Source organism: Aulonocara stuartgranti, assembly GCF_965226115.1.
Source record: "Aulonocara stuartgranti genome assembly, chromosome: 19".
Taxonomy (NCBI): Eukaryota; Metazoa; Chordata; class Actinopteri; order Cichliformes; family Cichlidae; genus Aulonocara; species Aulonocara stuartgranti.
Window position 1 is genome coordinate 31,223,551 of NC_138955.1, and position 19,880 is coordinate 31,243,430.

The following is a 19,880-nucleotide window of genomic DNA, read 5'->3' on the forward strand; positions in this document are numbered from 1 at the left end:
GTTTAAAAAAGGCCAAATCAATCAAGCTGTTAGTGATTCGCAGTCTTGAATGCTGCTTTTGTTTTGTTTTTGTCTGCACAAGAACCTCCACCAGGGGCGACAGACCACATGTGCCATGGTTTGTACAGTTTGTCTTCCCAGACAGCACGCACCATCATTGACCATGCCGCTATAAAGGAGTGTAGTTAGTACGACACAGAGTACATAACAGCGCGATGTTACGTTGAATTCGTTGATAAAGGTTAGGCTGGAGATAAGGAAGAGCGGGGGAGGTGTGATGGAAGCGAGGAGACAGGCGCCGGGGGTCGCCACGGATGGATCTGTGATCATTTTAGAGTGGCATACATGTCTCACAAAAATAAAATATTTGGAATGCAGGTAGCGGTGGAAAAAGATCAAATTACATCATATTTTATAAGGATGCTATGTGTTTTCATTCATATTTGTTGGAGAGGTTATGAGCAGATCAGTCTACTCTTCATTTTATCAGATGCAATTGATCACAGCTTGTGAATTTTCGTTTTACCCACTTAAGTAAGCTTTTAGATCAGGGGTGTCAAACGCACGGCCCGCGGGCCGGATCAGGCCCGCAAATGGGTTTAATCCGGCCTGTGAGATGATTTTGTAAAGTATAAAAATGAGCAGCAATTTTTAAATAAAGAAACTGCTGTTCCAATTGTGTCCATTGGATGGTGCAATAGCAATTGTGAGCTACTTTGTTTTGCCCGCAAAATTTAAACCTGATGTGCAATATGTCTCTGTCAAAAAAGAGAAAAGTGGATCCAGAGTGTTCCAAGAAAAATGGTCATCCTCCTATTTATTCACGGAAGTGAATGGGAAAGCTGTATGTTTGGTGTGTTCCCAGCATGTTGAAGTGCTGAAAGAATATAACCTCCATCGCCGCTATGTGAGTCTTCATGCCGACAAATATGACAACTTTCAAGGACAGCGGAGAAGAGAGAAGGTGAATGAACTGTTGGCGGGTCTGAAGAAACAGCAGTCTGTGTTTACTCACAGCCGAGACATCAGTGATGCTGCAGTGAAAGCTAGCTACCTCGTTGCTAACGACATTGCACTAGCTTCAAAACCATTTAGTGAGGGTGAATTTGTAAAAACATGTATGATGAAGGCATCGGAGATTGTGTGCCCTGAAAAGCGCCAGGCCTTTGCAAATATCAGCCTGACAAGAAACACAGTTGCCGACAGGATTTCTGATCTTTCAGCGGACTTGGACAGCCAGTTGAAGCCAAAAATAAAGTCATCTATTGTGTTTTCAGTTGCAATTGATGAAGGCACGGACATTACAGATGTTGCACAACTGGCAATTTTCATCCGCGGAGTTGATGACACATTGACCGTCACCGAGGAGTTCGTGGAGTTGGTACCGATGACAGATACAACGACCGCAGCTGTCGGCGCGCTGGACAGGGTCGGAGTGGACTGGTCCCGCGCTGTCAGCCTGGCTACAGATGGTGCGCCCTCAATGATCGGGAAGAAAGCAGGCGTTGTAAAAAAGTTCAGAGATAAAGTGCAATCTGCAAATGGAGGACGTGGTTTTTGGACTTTTCACTGTATTTGGCACCAGGAGGCTTTGTGTTGCAAGTCACTGAAAATAGATAACGTCATGAAGGTGGTCATCCAAACTGTTAATTTCATCCAGAAGCCTCAATCACCGTCAGTTTGACAGTCTTCTCAGAGAGAAAGACCACATCTATGGCCTGCGTTACCACACTGAGGTAAGATGGTTGAGCCGAGGTGCTGTGCTGAGGCGTTTCTTTGATTTACGAGAAGAAATTGAACAGTTTATGGAAGAAAAGGGCAAACCAGTGTTAGAATTTCATTCTGCAGAATGGATGCAGGACCTTGCATTTATGGTGGATGTTACAGAGCACCTGAATAACTTGAACAAACAGCTGCAAGGACGCAACAAAGTTGTCACGCAGTATTATGACAGCATACGTTCTTTCAAGTTGATGCTGTTATTGTGGGAGACGCAGCTCGCTGGTGGTGATGCAGCTCACTTCCAAAGTGTGGCAGATATGAAGCGGTTTAAAGATAAAATAACGGGACTGTTACTAGAGTTTGAGCAACGATTTCAGATTTTTGGTGAACTGGGGAAAGACTTCAAAGTTTTTTGCTCGCCGTTCACCGTGAATCCCTTTGATCTGCCCGTCCGGATCCAACCTGAAATAATAGACTTGCAGCGTGACTCGGATTTGAAGGGCAAATTTGCCGCAGCTGGCTTGAACACATTCTATCAGAATCTCTTGCCAGGTTACCCCAACTTGACAGCCCTCGCTGCAAAACTGTTGTGCATATTCAGAACCGCGTATCTTTGTGAGCAAGTTTCTCTGTAATGAGCATAAATAAAACAAAACTGCGCTCAAGGCTCACGCACAGGCACTTGAATCACATCCTGAAGTTAGCTGCCGCTCAGGATGTGAAGCCTGATATTGATGAGCTGGTGAAAGCTAAAAGATGCCAGGTATCAGGAGTCAAATAAACGATGCAACCCCACTGAAAGTGCTGCAAGAGACACCCTGATGTAGTTCTGTGATCTGTGAAACAGTTCTGTGAATCACTGAGGCACTGTGTGCTTGTTCTTTGTCCTCAGAATTTTCAAATAACTTGAGATGTTTTATGATTATTAGCTATGTTGTGCCTGTACTATTTTGAACATACTGTCCGCAGGCTCTAGCTTTATTTTTATGTTGATCGTATTAAAACAAAGAAAACAATCTGAAGTTGTTGTTTTTAAGTTATATATACAATGATTTTACCAGTCCGGCCCACTTGAGAATAGACTTTTCTCCATGTGGCCCCTGAACTAAAATGTTTTAGATAAATGGAGTGGTGCTAAAGAACAAGTCAAAACCAGTCAAAAGTTTGTACGCACCTTCTCATTTAATGGTTTTTCTGTATGTTCATTACTATTAATGTTGCAGAATTTTGCTGAAGGCATCAATGAATGAACCTCATCGAGTCACTGAGCAAATGCCAAGAGTGTGCAAAGCAGTAATCAAAGCAAAGTGTGACCAATTTGAAGAATCTAAAATATGAAACATGTTTTTTCACACTTTTTTGTTTACTACATAGTTTTGATGCATTCACTGAGAATTTTCCAATGTAAATAGTCATTAAAATAAAGAAAGTCCATTAAATGAGAAGGTGTGTCCACACTTTTGACTGGTAGTGTATATATAATACAGCCGTATATAAGCTGTGACATATTTGTTTGTGAGAAGATGAAGAGTGATATCAAACAGAAATAAATGCACCTTGAATTTTTACTAAACTTCAGTATTTGAAACAGAGTTACATTTCGCTGCTGTAAAATTTGGATTAAATATATTTCATATGTTAAAATAAAAAATGTAATGATGGCCATATTATATTTCCATATTATATTTCCATTATAATACCAAAGTGTAACAGACTCTAGTCTCATGAACTACATTAGCTAACTGCTGTTTACTAGCTAATGTTAAATTTACTGTTGCAGCCTAATCATGTTTTTACAGTCCCATGGTCTCTCAGCCTCAGATGCATTTTATACCAATGAAACATGTCAACTAAAGTAAGACAAATTAGATAAAATGAAGATTTCCTGCTTTATTTATGTAAAACATGGTAAATGGTCTGATTCTTATACAGCGCTTTTCTACTCTCCCGGAGTACTCAAAGCGCTGTATACAACATGCCTCATTCACCCATTTACTTCTAAACATAAGTGCAAACTAAACTACATTCACACGATGAACGCATCGGAGGGCAACTTGGGGTTAGTATCTTGCCCAAGGATATTTGGCATGCAGACTGGGGAAGCCAAGGATCGAACCACCAACTTTCCAATCAGTAGCTGAGCTGCTCTACCACCTGAGCCACAGCCACCCGAAACAATGCTGTATAAAACATTATTAGCCACTAATTTCATAGTTGCTAGGGAACCATAGCAGAACCTGGCTGTACTAGTAAGAACGACATACAGCGGCTGGTGGCTGGTGTACAGGAACATTTGTGCTAAGTATAACCTGGAAGTACCTAGGTCTAAAAGGGGTATGCCCCCTAGGGTGGTTCACAATGACTGAGCTAAGATCCTATGGGACTTCCAGGTACAGATGGACAAACTGGTGATAGCTAACCAACCGACAAGAAGTGGTGGAGAGAATTTTTTGACCAGCCTGCAGGGCTAGATGGTAATTCTTTTATTTGAATTTAAATTTCAGGAAATTTAATTGTTTAGAAATATATATTTTTAAAGTTGAGTAAATGTTTAACTTAATCACCTTGTTAAATAATCAAGATTACAGTTTGTGTCCAAAATAATGATATTTGTGATATTTGCCATAAACAAAACATCCTTAAAAGTTCATAGGACCTAAGTCCTTTTCATCATGCTTATTTCATAGGTAAGGAGGTGAAAACTCTATGGTCCATTCTTCCACCTTTCCAGGCCTGATTTGACTGAGATGATTTGTTCATAAGGTATGATGTAGGATAACTTGAGATAGTAATCTTAATATAATTGAATTTATTTTAAGCTTGGCCAAGTAGTTAGTTTGTGCTGACTTAGAAATGTATATGAAAAAACATGTGAATTTAAGATATCAATTGTAACTGCCTTTTAAAGTTAACTTTAGCTATCAGGCTAGGGATAGGATGGACTAATATAAAGTTAAAGCAGTGATTGAGGAGTCAAGATGGCAGTTTTTAAAGGTTTATTTCCTCCTAGTTTAATGCTCTAGTTCAGACTGACATTTAACTTCAGGGAGAGCTAAAGCCAACATAACAGACAAAACATCCCTAATAGAAAATAAAAGGAACTTACCTAATTCCAAAGAAAACAAATATACAACCTACAACAATAACCTACCTAACCAGCACATAAACAGGAGAAAACAAGGATTCACAAAGCAAAGGCAGCTCTCCCCTACAGGCAGTCTGGCCACAGTCACATAAGATATACATACAATTCCAAAGGTATGTAAGCCTGCACACGTATGGCAGTCACAATGGCCAGAAGGACCAGAAACACAGCTCCATGGACTTTATATGGGGCTCTGCTGATTTCTGATTGGCTTGATTCAGGCAACAGCTCCTAATCAAGAGGAGGTGGCGCTTAGACAAAACACCAGACATTATTTCACAAAGTAAAAACTAATATCATCCTAGGGAATGTAACAGCAACTATTGTAATGTTACACGTCTAAAATAATTATCGGTTGGTTGTTGTATTTAATAGGCTTTAGTGTAGTACCAGTACTAATGGATGGTTTAGTAAGTTGATAAGGAAAAGCACAGCCACCCATTGGAGAAAGCGCCTTTCCTCATTTCATCTCATTCTTTCCGTCACTATCCATAAAGCTCATCACCATAGATTACGCTCGGTTCTCTCTTCACCATGACAGAGCAGTGTAACGTCTACGTCACTGCTTTATTACTCCTTTCCAGTCACCTTTCTCACTCACTATGTGTTAACAGACCTCTCTGCATTGAATCATACTTGTTATTAATCTCTGTCTCTCTTCCACAGCACGTCTTTATCCTGTCTTCCTCTCTCACCCCAACCGGTCGCAGCAGATGGCCCCGCCCCTCCCTGAGCCTGGTTCTGCCGGAGGTTTCTTCCTGTTAAAAGGGAGTTTTTCCTTCCCACTGTCGCCAAAGTGCTGCTCATAGGGGGTCATATGATTGTTGGGTTTTTCTCTGTATGTATTATTGTAGGGTCTACTTTACAATATAAAGCACCTTGAGGCGACTTTTGTTGTGATTTGGCGCTGTATAAATAAAATTGAATTGAATTGAATTATGGCTTATGTTGGAGTCAAATTGTTAAATGTTGCCATTATTGTACTTAAATTTATAAGTCTTGGTTCAAACTGTAGGATCTGTTTCTGACCACCTCCCCAGCCAGTTTGTTGGTGGGGGAGGCTCTAGTGTTTTATTATGGGACATCCTATGTGAGGGTTCTGTTTTCTTGTTTAGTAAACTTCCTGCTTTTATGACCTTTTTGGGGGCAGGAGGTCACAAAAACACACCCCCAAACACAAACACACACACTCACATGCACCTACACACACACACACACACACACACACACACACACACACACACACACACACACACACACACGGTTCATTAGTGTCAGTTGATAACTTTCCAAAGATTTGAATGAGCTCTTTCTCGACAGAGAATCTGGACTCTGCGGGAACTTATGCCAGGCTACTTTTTCAGGACTTTAGTCCCACTTTCAGGTGGATCTCTGACTTCCTGTTTGAGAGGAAGCAACAAAAGCAGAAAGCAGCACGTCATCATCTCTACTAAGACGATGCTGAGGACCCCTCACATGAACTGTTTATCACATTGTCCTCTGGCAAGAGGCTGTTGTCCATCACTTCAGTTTCAGAAGAAGCCACTGATCTACACACACAGCGGATTAGAGCAGACATGCAAATATTGTTTTTATTTTAAGAATTTAAGATGCTTCAGTTTAGAAATTTAAAATACACAATTCCACACTTCTAGTGATTTAAAGAATGTGAGCTTTCAATATTCATTCAGATGGTTTCTGACTCTAAATTTTCTTTTGTCATTAGTCAGCTTTTTCTAATGTACTGTACATTTTAAAGGTGTCCAGCTACTTTCCAACTTCTATGTGAACTTTCAACAGTTCTGCACTTTTAGCTGAATGATTTGTATTTCAGCTCATTCAACATTTCTAACTTATCAGTTAGAAATTATTACATTTCAGCTCAAAACATTCATCTATCTATTCACACTGCATTTACTTCAGGAAATCAATTCTTTTGGTGTATATGAGAGTGGCATCACCATCATTAGAATACATGTAAGTATACTGTATTGAAATGCCGGTCTCTCACAAGGTAAGGATCATGTGTGACTGCTTTGTAACGCTGGGAACTAAAATATCTGAGTCAGGAAATAATTCAGAAATGCCACCTCATTTAAAAAAAAAAAAAGTACACAAAGGCTACTAACAATGTAGCACATACACATTTAGTAACACCTCTTGATGCATCTCAATCATCCAGGTAAGTAAATCTCCAAAAGTTGATTCTGTTCATCTGGACGCTACGTCCAGATGAACAGAATCAACTTTTGGAGATTTAATAAGACCCTTTTTCTTTTCTTTAGTATTTTAATTTTATGGACTTTAAAACATCAGTATTTCAGAAGCTGTACCATCATTGTACACAAATGTTTGTAGATACCACATGCTGTTTAAATTTACAAGTGTGCATTATTCAGAAGTTCACATATTTTACCTTCGGAAAGTACTTTTGAGGTCAGTGTTACACCGGCTATAGCCGGTGAAGAGCTGACAGGCCACGCAACAGGAGGCTAATGCCTACTACCTATACTCAACTATCAATTTTATTATAACACTAAATTCATCACAAGAGAGGCTTAGAGGAGAAATCAGTCGTAGAATTATTTACTGAATATGTTGTGTTCACAATCTAGCAGGCTCACATTGTGGTTTATGAGCCATTGTTACTGCATGGCAGTAGTATGCCGCGTGTTAACGGGCGCATTAACAGGCTTCCCCAGAGTAGCAGTTTGATAGCCAGCTCTGTAATGAATATCTTTTTGAAGCATTTGTGGAAAAATGCCACAATGCTACTTCCTGGTCTGACTGACCTATCAGTGGCTCCAACTAAAGTCATGTTGGAGCCACTGATAGGTAGGGATATTAGGAGAGTGGCATCTAATTATGTTGCTTTAATATGCTAAACAAACAATAGACAATGTTAATTTGCTGGTGAGGACAGGGGAAATGACGTGAACAGTACATATGCTGTGTGGCACATTTAAGATTAAGGACAGATATAAAGATGTTCAAACTCAGACATGAGCTATTTTGCACCCTTTAGCATTCTGTGTCACAGAACAAGAACATACTCATTTCAGTCAGTTTAAATGAGTATGTTTGAGAGGACCTAATGGTATCATCCAAGATGATACTTGCACAGTGTAAATATGATCATTTTAGTATGAACAACTCAAATTATTCTTTGTGTTGTTCATACCTGGAGCACAATGTTAATCATAAACAGAGTTTTGGTCTCAGGAGTCATACACAGTATCAAGTCTTTAAAACAAATCTTGATTCATAGCAATAACACTTATGATGAAACCAACTCTTAGATAATGCAAACTCTACAATCTCAAAGGCTCGTGTCAGGTCTCTTTGTCTTTTGAGCGCCAACTGAGTTTGGCAGTGATGCAGTATTTTGCTGAGTGTCCTTACAGAAGTACACAGCAGGGTTTTTACAAGCCCACATTGACACTTCTCCTCCCCCTCCTGTTTTTCCAGGACTCGAAGTCAACAGCTGGCTGTTAAGCCCTGCGCGACTCAGGTAGCGATCTTTTATCCTCTCTGCATTGTTAAACCGGGCCTCGTGGTTCTGAGTTTGGCTGGAGAGGTATGCAGCAATATTTCTGGTCCGATAGCCCTCCTCTCTACTGCGTCCCAGTAACATGGCTATATTTGGGTTCCTCAGAGCATAGATCAGAGGGTTAATGGCTCCATTTGCCCAAGCTAGCCAAATGGCCACTGTGTCCATTGCAGGATTAAATGTGTAGTCCCCTATAGCAGTAACTAGCCCCATTAGACAATATGGCCCCCGGCAAAAAATAACGAAAACAATCATTATCAGAACTGTGGTGGCTGTTCGCATTTCACTGTAAAATCGAAGTAAGTATGCATATGTGGTCACAGGCCTGACTCGTATTTCTGAGAGCCGAACAGTCTTACAAATGTTGTAATGGCAAAAACACATCAGGCAAAAAGGCAATAAATAACATACAATGATCAGACAGATGCTATAAGCTGTTCCCATGAGTGAGGTGCCAGAGTGGAACACATACATGCAGTGGTAAAAACCTTGCTTGTGGATTTCTTTAGGTGTTCGGATTACCAGATACCAAGGCAGAGAGAAAATGACAGCAGTTATCCACACTGCAATCAATAACTGGGCTGCTTTCTGTCTGCCTATTTTAGCCTGTGGTTGTCTGACAATGGAATAGTACCTATCAAAGGATATCAAAGTCATTGTCAGGGTGGCGATAATACCAAAGCAGGTGTTCAAACACCCATTGGCAACACAGAAACGATCCCCAAACATCCAGACTCCATCCTTACTGAAAAGCATAACAAAAGAGAATGGCAGACACAAGACAGCCGTGAGGAAGTCCGATAGCGACAGCGACATGATAAAAGCATTAGTCACTGTTCGAAGTTGCCTGTGCTTGATGATAACGACGACAACTGCTGAGTTACCAAGACAGGAGAGAAGGAATACAGACAGCAGTATCAGTGCCTGAGCTGCCACTATGATTCCATGGAGAACAGAGTTACTCTCAGCAGCACTCAGCACAGACGGGTTTAGTTCCTGATGGGTACGACCAAATTCACTTCCTCTTTGGTCTTTATGGTCTGACAGGTTTCCTGTGGTTTGCACTATGGTCTCTGTAGCGGTAGCCATGAGGTTGGTCACCATGGAAATAACCCTAAAGAACAAGATGGAGAAATTATTGTTCAAAAAACTGTGGACACAAAGTTTTCACTGCTGCAACCAGGTTTCTGTAAGGCAGAGTAAATCGATGTGTTGATCAATTATTAATCATTTACTAACAGACTTGGAGGAGAGACCTAACATGTACTAATCCACATTTCACTGTTTTACTCTTTGGTTCAGATGTGGATTCTGGATTTTTATGTTTAAGTTGTTTTTGCTGGTTTTTAGTTTGTTTTTTGTCTGTTTGGGAGCTGACACAGTCTCAATGGAGATGGGGTTTTGGGGGGGTAGCAGGAGGAGAGAAGCTGCATAGAGGCGTGTAAGGCTGAGTCCCAATCCAGCGACCGCACGCATTTTGAGACCTATTACGTCACAGCGTCGTGACGACGGCTCTCCCAATCCGAAGTGTACTCCAAATGCGCCGTCGATTTCCCCAAATTTGAAGTGTGTTCCGGTGTACACTTCGTGGTCCCATATATCCCACAATTCATAGCGCGGCGGCGGGTGTGGATAATTTTGCTGAAAAATACGGCAGACAGCTGAAGCGGAGCGGCTGAAGAGTAAACTTTTAAAAGTAAGTACTGAATATTATGTCACTTATTTATGTGCGAATGTTTAATAATGTAGAACATTAAAACATTCCTGTTGGCCACATGTCGGCAAAGTTATGTGACTTTAGCGATGTTTGTACTAACTTGGGTTTAATATATATTCTGAGCTAAGTTGATCTATAGTGTTACATCATATTCTATAAGGATGTTATGTGTTTGTATACTTTCTGCCCAGTTTGACCCATTTAGCAGACGTCAGCCTGTTTAAGGCTCTGATATCTATTCTGTGTGACTTACAGCAGTTATGACATGGTCTGATTTTCTCACCCAATAAAGGAATATTTCATATATCAGTCTACTCTTCATTCTATCAGACACAGTTATCACAGCTCGTACATTTTCTTTTTACACATATGTCAGATTATTATTATTGTCAGATTATTATGATTTATTACTGCTGTAATAAATGAATATAATATTGGCCATATTATATGTAAGTGAGATTTGAGAAAAGTCAGATGACTTTAGTCTCATGAACAACATCAGCTAATTGTTATTTACTAACTAATCTTGAAATGACTGTTCAGCACAGAAATGAAGCCCAACAATCATGTTTTACAGTCCCGTGGTCTCAACCTCAGATACTCAACTAATCACAGTGATGTCATAAAAAAAATGAATGAACAAAAAAACATTTTTCTCCTTCATTTCTGTCACACAAAGCTGTATGAAACGTTTCTTGCAGTTAGTATCAAGGTTGCTAGGCAACCTGAGCAGCCTGACGAAGGCCAGACCGTCCCATTTCACAAGCCTTGCACTTCCACACTTCTCATACTACAGCGTGCGGTCGCTGGATTGGGACACAGCCTAAGACTGAAACTCTGTTTCCTGGACTCTGGATAGTCATATTTTTTTTTATTCTTTTTTTGGGGGGGAGGGTCATAAATTTGGCCAGATTTCTAGAAATGAGAGCTGCTCCATCCAAAGTGGGATGGATGCCATCTCTCCTAACAAGACCAGGTTTCCTCCAGAAAGTTTCCCAATTATCTGTGAAGCCCACATGGTTTTTTGGAGACCACTCAGACAGCCAGCAATTTAAGGAGAACATGCGGCTAAACATGTCACTCCTGGTCTGATTGGGGAGGGGACCAGAGAAAACGACATTACTATTACAGAGCCTGTTGAAATAAACTGAATCTTTAGAGCAATTGATGAACACCTGTAGCAGAAATTGCCAAAGAAGAAATTGGAATTAGGTGTTAAGTATAAAATCTGCAAACAAGTGGGACCAGATGGTTTTCAAACTGAGTTGTATAATTAAATTTTTTTTTGTTAAAGCATTATATAAAGACTTTACACTAGTCCTGGTCAAACAAAAAACTGAGAAATGGAAGGCATGGTATATAACATTAATAAAAAACCAAAAAAAGCTTTTCTGTCTTTAGGTGCAAAGAAGGCCTTTGAAAGGTTTCACATGACCTTACATTAGATCAACAAATTATTTTGTTAAATATAAAGAAATGTGAATAAAACTAATTAGCAACACTATAGTTTAATTTGATAAAAAAAATTCATGTTTAACAAGCGTTATTGTATTTTTGTTTCATCCCCTGGGTGAGCTGTTGTAAAAGGCCTGAATGTGTCACTACACCACTAATAGCAGTCAGTTCTAAGAATTCATATCAGTTCTGTCGATGCCGTTGGTTATCGGTGCTATTCCTTGTGTAAATGGAGTGCATCAGTAACTTTCTGCTCTCGATTCACTCAGTTGGCTGCTGCATTTTGGTGACAGTCTCATGAAAATTTGCACGGGTGTTTATTTCTATGAAGGCATAAAAGATGGAAAAGGCACACTATCCTGCAGGCCCGTCCTCAAAGGCAACTCTGTTAATGAAGGAAGGAAAAAAAAAGCCACATCCCTTGCTTCAGACACAGTTTTAGATTAGAGTCTCTATGTTGGTTTAATGATTGCTAAAGTAGCTGCTGGTAACTCATTTAATCGTGGTCTTTATTCTCACTGTCTCCAAGACCATCAACACGGGAAAGGAAACCACATGGACCACGCCACTGTTACACTGGCTGCTTAATAGTGGTATGGTCCATTTTGTTGGACATTTTTTGATTGTAAATAGCTCTGTGAGCACTCCATGCCTGCTGCCTTTCTGTCTTTACGTAAAAGCCATTTCAATAACGCTCCACAGTGACCTGCATGAAATAAAGCCCAGCTTTAAGGACTATGACCTCATTGAGTGGTTCTTAGATTGACTCCAGGAAAGCATCATCAGTACATATTCTTGCCGTTATAGCCTTCCTGTTATATGAATCTGTTTTAGCTGTTACACAACACAGAACAACTTCTTTACAAAAAATATGCACGATGCAAAAAAGAGCAATAAGGACACAATGTTTGGGATTGTGAACACACAAATAAACCTTTTTTGAAACCACAAGTTATGAAATTCATGAATTTAGTACAATTTAAAACCACACAGGTGATGTTCAAAACAAGAAATACTATGTTTCCAAGTAATATTCAGAATTTATTTAAGAATAGAGAGGGAAGGTACGGCGTGAGCAGAAAATGCAATTTAAAGCAGCCATGTGCAGCCAACGCTCTTAAAAACGTGCATATCAGTTTGTGGAGTGACTTTGTCGAACAGCCCAGACAAAGAAATTAAAGAAAGTAAAAATATTGCACAATTTAAGATAAATATAAGCAATACATATTTTATGTGTATAAAAATGAAAGATTAGGTATTCACGTTATGAGCTGTGCTATTGTATAGAATGAGAATATCATTATATTGGTGATATGAAAAAGTATTTGTCTGTAGGTTCAAAGATGTATCTGTACACATGGATGCACATCTATGCATTTGTATAATATTTGTATATAGTAACCATTTTAATTAAGAAATTGTCGACAAGCTTATCTGGATAAGCCTCCTGCTCCGTTTTGTTTTAGTTTTGTAGATCATTTTGTTTGAGATGTTTTGCATTTCCTTTCTTTGTTTATAAAGTTTATACAGTAAGAAAGAACTTTCTACAGAATCAAACTGGGATTCACTGTTTGATCAAAACTGTAAGATGCTAGTTCAAAGTGGAGCCACCTGTTGCCTGTTTTTATTTAATGCATTAATAAATACACATAATACACATTTCAAATTGAAATGCATATCTGTCGATGAGTTTGTGCTTCCCTCTGTCATTTTTTTGCTTCTTTTTTTTCATATTGGTAACTTTTTTTAAAGTATACCCCCGTAGCTACAGTGATTTGGAAAAGACATAACTTCTAAGGTAGTGTTGGAATATTAAAAGAAAATCTGTTTACTATACTACAAAGCTAGTTAGCAGTTGTACCCTTGTGCTATTAGAAACAAAATCTTTAATTAAACATCATTAAACTGAATATCAGCTAAATACGTTTAGTCCTCACCTGTTATGTTTTCCTCCTATCTGTTAAATAGGCGGACTGGTTCACAGCCTTGTACGTTTGAGGTGCAGCCATGTCAACAGTCTAAAGCTCGCTATTTGCTTGTGAAGTCTTTATTTGTTCAGTATTTTCCTCCTTTTACCTCAGTCGTTTTCTTACACTGTCCACACAAACAAGCGATGCCTTTGTGTTAGTCATTTCGCTCCAAACGCCAGTTATACGGATGTGTCCTGAGCTGTTTTCAGCAGAGTCCATCGAGCCTTTTCCTTGCTCTGATCCTTACAGCACACAGCAGGCTCCATATCCAGGAAAACCATCACACGTCCGTCCAAAAGCACCTACGAGCAGTCCTAGGCATGTGCTAGATCATGATGTTGAGATGTGGGCCTCTCCAAGCCTTTGTATGGAGAACAAATTCGGTCTATCTTCTTCTTCTATCACCGTTGTGTTCAGCGTCGCTATGAAAAAATTAACTCAAAAAATAAAATAAAATAAATCGTCGGAGGAAGACCACCGTAGCCATGTTGTTGGTTGATTTAAGGACGGTGTTAATAAACTGAGACCGAAGGCGCAATAAACGGACTGTAAACGAACAAAGCTTCAAGCGAGAGCAGGACGGCTCCAGCATCCATCGCGTCTCTCAGCTTCTCTACTATGACCCATCTCTCGCTCACTCACTCGAAGAAGCCACGCCTTGTTTGAACGTGCTCAAAACTTGGACCGACGTCTCATAAAGTTGCTATGGCAACCTGTGTGCAATTTTGCATCATCTGAGCCCATACTTAATGGCATAATTATCAGAGGCGAAATACACGCTAATATTCCCTCACACACACACACACACACACACACACACACACACACACACACACACACACACACACACACACAGTAGATCTTGATAAAAGGGAAGAACGGGTGTTCGGCAAGGAGAGGATAGCAGGGGACTGAGCGCCTTGAATTAAAAACAAGAACATGAAACAATTTCTTAACCTTGATCATATGAGCTTCAGTAATGCAGTATAGCACTTTTCTTTTCACTTTGGTAATTCTGTATTTTATTTGTGGGCAAGTGTCCAAAAACTTGGACTGTCAGCAGACTTTTGCGGGGTCATCCGAAATAAGCAGATAGCACAACAAAGCTGTTTCCCTCCCAAAGCTATATAAGATTATACAATGCTGAAATCATGCATTTTATTTTTGGCTTTTATAAACAAGGAATCACTGCTACACTGGCCACTTCATTAGTAGCAGGCTAGACCCCTTTTTCCTTCCGAACTGACTTTTTTAAATTTATAGTATAAATTCAACAAGGTGCTGGAAGAATTCCTCTGATTTTTTCACAATATTGACATGATGTAGCAGGATGGTTTAAGCCTGCTCTCAATGAGTAACATGCCCGTTTTGAATATGCTGACCTATATATGCTGTGTATATAAGGAGGCTCTGTCACCTCCCTCTCTATGCTCACTGACGGTCAAATTTCCGGCCCGTTCTCAATCCCTGAGCGAACATGTTGCAAATTTCCTGGCATCTGTTGTCGCTCGCTGCTTGGTCGGCTGCATGTGAACAGGTGCATTGACATGGTATGTATGTTGTTGCCATTGCACAGAATTTGTGGATGTTTTATCTGCTTAATCTAACTTGGTTGTCCACTTAGAGGCCTTTTGCTGTGGCATCACCTGTTGCTGCTGGGTCGGGAAGGGCTCCTTTCTAGGGGTGCAACGATACACAAAATTCACGGTTCGGGTCGATACTTTGGTGTCACGGTTTGATATTTTTTCGATACAAAAAAAATGTTCATGCTTTTTTAATTTGTCATTTATTAAAATTATAAATATATATTTTAACTCAAACGTACAGTTTTTAAATTTAATGTTGCTGAAACAACAAAGTTATAAAAACAATAACTCTATCTGATCGAGAAATCACTCATCTTTGGAAAAGAGAGTTTATTACAGAGAAATGGCTCTTTCCAAAATAAAACCTACACTATACGCTTCTTCTGGGCTATATTCTCAGCAGCATATTAGACATATCAGGTCCCCGTAGTGATGAATGAAGCTTTCTGAAACATTGAAGCTTGTATTGAAAAACGGTTCATTACTCCAAGCTTTTCAACACAGCCCTCTCTGGTGACATCTGGTGGCCAAAAATATGAAGGGCAGCTTGAATCCACAAAATAAAACCAACTGCTGAGTAATGATTGCCCACTCTACAGAGTGGAATTCTGTCTGATATTGGGCCACCGTTGTGTTGCTTTAAACGTGTATTTTTTGGGGTGACAAAAATGTTGTTAATTTCTTTAATAAATAATTTTGACCAGTATACTCTCCTTGTTTAAACATGCACCATGGCGTGGTCTTTCTTTGCTTGTGACGTCTTGATGTTGGTAAATACAATAATTGAAAAATACCACGTTACATATAATATACATATAATAATGTACAACACACATTATGCTTCTGCTGTGAGGTCCCGCCTCCATGTACTTATGCAGTTAATCGGTAGACGGGTATTTTTTTTATAAATAATATTACATTAGGGAAATTTTCCTATACATATTTTTGACCTGGGGGTAGAATTGATTGTGAACTTGCAAATTAAAAACATGATGCATTTAAGGTAACCCTCTTCCATTTGTATTTAAGAAGAACATTTGTTCCACTGTGCGATGGCCGAACCTGTTCCTTTTATATTTAGATCATTTCTCCTGCCTTAAGGAAAATCCTTTCACGTGGAACAGAAGAGGCTGGAGTGCAGAGAAACTGGTAGAGATGCAGTTATACAGTCTACCTGGGTCCCACAAACTCTCAGTTAAAGAGAATAAATAAATTAAACTGCTGCACATTTTGCAGACTAACAGTTTAAGATTACTTCAAACAAAATGTATCTTTTTATAACATTAAATGTAAAGAGTCAAATAGAAGTCTTTCTAAAGATATTTAATAATATTTATATTATGAAAAGCAGATTTTTGACATGTTACGTTTTTCCCGTTGTCAGATAAAATAAACACGCACAAAACAAAAGCAAACAACAAGAACGCAAAGCTGGAAAACCCACCCGATTGACCAAAGTCAACTCAAAATACACCCACACAACAGAACCTCCTCTATTCCTCGCTGGCTCCAAATCACTCAGTTAAAATATCAGTGGTTTGCTATCTGTCACCATCAAAACACTCCACAAATCCCGCGAATGATTCGCTTCTATTGAATCAGATACCGAAGCAGTTAGGTTCTAAATGAAGCTTCGGACGTCACTGATCACGTGACTCTGGCTAAACGAATCAAGCTTCGACACAGAGCTTCTGAAGCAGTGTGTTGATTTTTTTGACACACGCACCGGAGCGTCAGCTTCAAGCGGGCCATCACTAGGTCCCCATAAGGAGAATCATGTGCTAACGCAGACCTTCCCAAAGTGTGGGGCCCCGCAGAGCCATGGCAGAGGGGGGCGCGGGATGACAAGGGGGGGGGAACAAAACGCTTGTACACTGCTAACACAGGGCGCCTACAGAAACACAAAGCAGGAGATGAAGCATAGCTGAATATGTTTCCAAACCAACTTCATTCTAAGCCAAAGACTAGAAAATATGGTGAAGCATATCTTCCCTTTGGCTTCACCTGCACAAGTGCCGAGGTAGGTCTCCCCTGCAGAATTGGTTTTCCCTTCGTCGGGAGCAGCGCTGGGCTGTTTAAATCACGGACAAACAGGATCCCACACTGAAAAAAATAATCAGTGGGATAAACATAAAAAAAAAATATGTACATCGGTTGCACGAAATTAAGTTATGTTTGGTTAACCTTAGTTTTTTATGTTATACCTACACACATTTTTCTGGTAACATGAACATGGCTTTATGTTGTTGTTATGTTTTTCATTCTGGTCAAATATTTATAGAAACCACTTGTTTATCAGACATGAACTTTTTGTGTTAATTGTATTTGACTACTATATGTTAAATTGACAAGATTATTTTATGGTAAGCTTATTTTATTTTATAACAAATTTCTAATATATAATATATAATCTAATATATAATTGAGTGTTCAATAAGTAAAACTAAATTAAGGCTGATCTTACTGTATGTACTGTACACTTTCTCTTCAATCAAAGAAATAAGCAAAACATTTTTGAACAATGACCTGTATTTTTGAAAATACTACACAGTTGTAACAATGGACTTTCAATTCAGGCTTCCAAAATATACATGAGTCATATTTGTACAATGCATCTCTTGAAAAACATTCCACAACATTCCTCAAAGTTATCTGCTGGAACCTGAATTCAACATTGTGGGGCCCTATGACATCGCGCTTATGTAAAAAATAGTTTTTTTAAATGTAAGAGCCATAAGGTAATATGGCAACAGGGGTGTAATTATTAAAATGACACAAAGAAGAGACTTAAAATAACATTATAACCCACAGGCACAAAACCAAGAGACCTAAACTGATTAGTATTGGCTTGCTTCTATCACTAAAATGGTAAATGGCCTGTATTTATATAGCGCTTTACATATCCAGTCATCCACCCATTCACACACTGGTGATGGCAGCTACATTGTAGCCACAGCCACCCTGGGGCGCACTGACAGAGGCGAGGCTGCCGGACACTGGCGCCACCGGGCCCTCTGACCACCACCAGTAGGCAACGGGTGAAGTGTCTTGCCCAAGGACACAACGACCGAGACTGTCCAAGCCGGGGCTCGAACCGGCAACCTTCCGATTACAAGGCGAACTCCCAACTCTTGAGCCACGATCGCCCACTAAACATCACAATCACTAATACTAGACGATGCAATCTGTTTGTAGTGGTGCACCTTGGGAAAAAAATTGCAAACTGGTGAAATTGGTGCAAGGCACCATTTCCATTGAGAAAAATGGACATTCAAAGTTTGAATTTTTTAAAAAAAAAAACCATGGCTTGAAAAGTGAAAACTGCAGTAATAAAGGCCCCAAGTTGAAAAGTGCCAGAAAAATAAGTTTCACTATGTACTGCAACTTTACCAGTGCTGGCTTAAAAGAAAGGATGGTACATATTCAAAGAGGTAAACATGTTGTTCCCACATCATAACTGGAAAACTGTTCAATCGTACAGTCTGGTCCTGAAAACCTGGGCCTTCTTTGAAAGGCTGTTGCTTTTGAGCTCCATAACCAGTTTCTATAATACCTCAAAGGTATACTTTTCCAGTGGGCAGGTGAGGTTCAAAGTGTACATTAGTCCAAACAGCATTGCAGCTGCTAGGGTATAGTTATCCAAATCCAGCAAGACTCTCTGGCCTTCAAGGACTATCCCGATGTCCTCAGGGCTGCCATTGGCATCTCTTGACTTTATGATGTAAATTCCCATGGTTGTTTCCTTATTAGATCGTTGGATAATGGCTTCATCTGTGGCCTAGAAAATGCAGAATTCCAAATTTTAATTCAACAGAACACTGGTCAAAGAACATTATACCAAATCTTATTTTAATCTGTGTCACTATTCCCAAAAATGTTAACATTAACACTTTAGGTGAACAAAAATGGATTCATTACAGCATGTGATTTGAGTCCTCAGAATGCTCAAAAAGGTAATGCATGAAGTGAAATCTCCATGCATAGAAGCAGAATACTGTCAGAGCATAGAGAGGTGTTCAACTATGAACTCCACACATGGTCCTAATGCAGGTAAAAGAAAAAAGAAAAACGCACCCATGGTAAATTGTGAAAATCCCAGGTGATTTTCAACATACTCCTGGCATAGAGTGACAAGCAGCATTTTGTTAAAATTATTATTTTCCCTAAAGTGTATACACAAATTAATTTTTTTTCTTACCTGGGCCGTGGGCTCCAGAATGTTCTGCAGTCTTCTTCCTATCTGTCCTCCTCACCTTTTGAAGACCTTTATTAGTTTGTCAGATAGCACATCTATCTGCGAGAGTAATCTAGACTGCAGTGGCATGGTGGTAATGCGCTTAAACTCTGCATTTATCTAAAAAGAGAAGTTGTCACATAAAAATGCTGTCAAAATCTCAAATCTCACAAGGTTACATCCACACAAAGTTGTTATTTTTTGTCATATTACTATTTATTAGCTATGGGTCCAATGTTGCTGAGCAGTTCCATAATTGCCCTTACTTCCATACCACCCAAAGCCTGTTTGCAACCACAGCAGTTGCCTCCTTCTGGCCATTTTGCAGTTCTGCCAAATGACCCAGAAACTACATCTATTATAGTCATATATACATCAAGGTCTTTCATTAATACTTAGTTACAGTAGTTAATTTGACCTTTCCAGAAAATTTTACTTACAGAATGTGACATAAAATATGTAAATCTTCACTAATAAATAAAATAATGTTATTAAAACCTT

The 19,880-nt window shown here is 39.4% G+C and overlaps 1 protein-coding gene across 2 annotated transcripts; it reads right to left on the reverse strand.

Moving 5' to 3' along the window:
• Positions 1–6,482: 6,482 nt before the first annotated feature.
• On the reverse strand, positions 6,483–14,187 carry gpr135 (G protein-coupled receptor 135). 2 transcript variants are annotated; one of them, XM_082517018.1, is made up of 2 exons: positions 13,666–14,187; positions 6,483–9,531 (listed from the first exon to the last, which is right to left on the reverse strand). In XM_082517018.1, the coding sequence occupies exons 1-2, from the start codon at positions 13,776–13,778 to the stop codon at positions 8,187–8,189; spliced, it is 1,458 nt and encodes a 485-aa protein (XP_082373144.1). In that variant the 5' UTR covers positions 13,779–14,187; the 3' UTR covers positions 6,483–8,186. The 2 variants fall into 2 exon arrangements, with proteins under 2 accessions (XP_082373144.1, XP_082373145.1); XM_082517019.1 differs by having other exon boundaries at positions 13,527–13,758.
• Between the last annotated feature and the right edge of the window lie 5,693 nt (positions 14,188–19,880).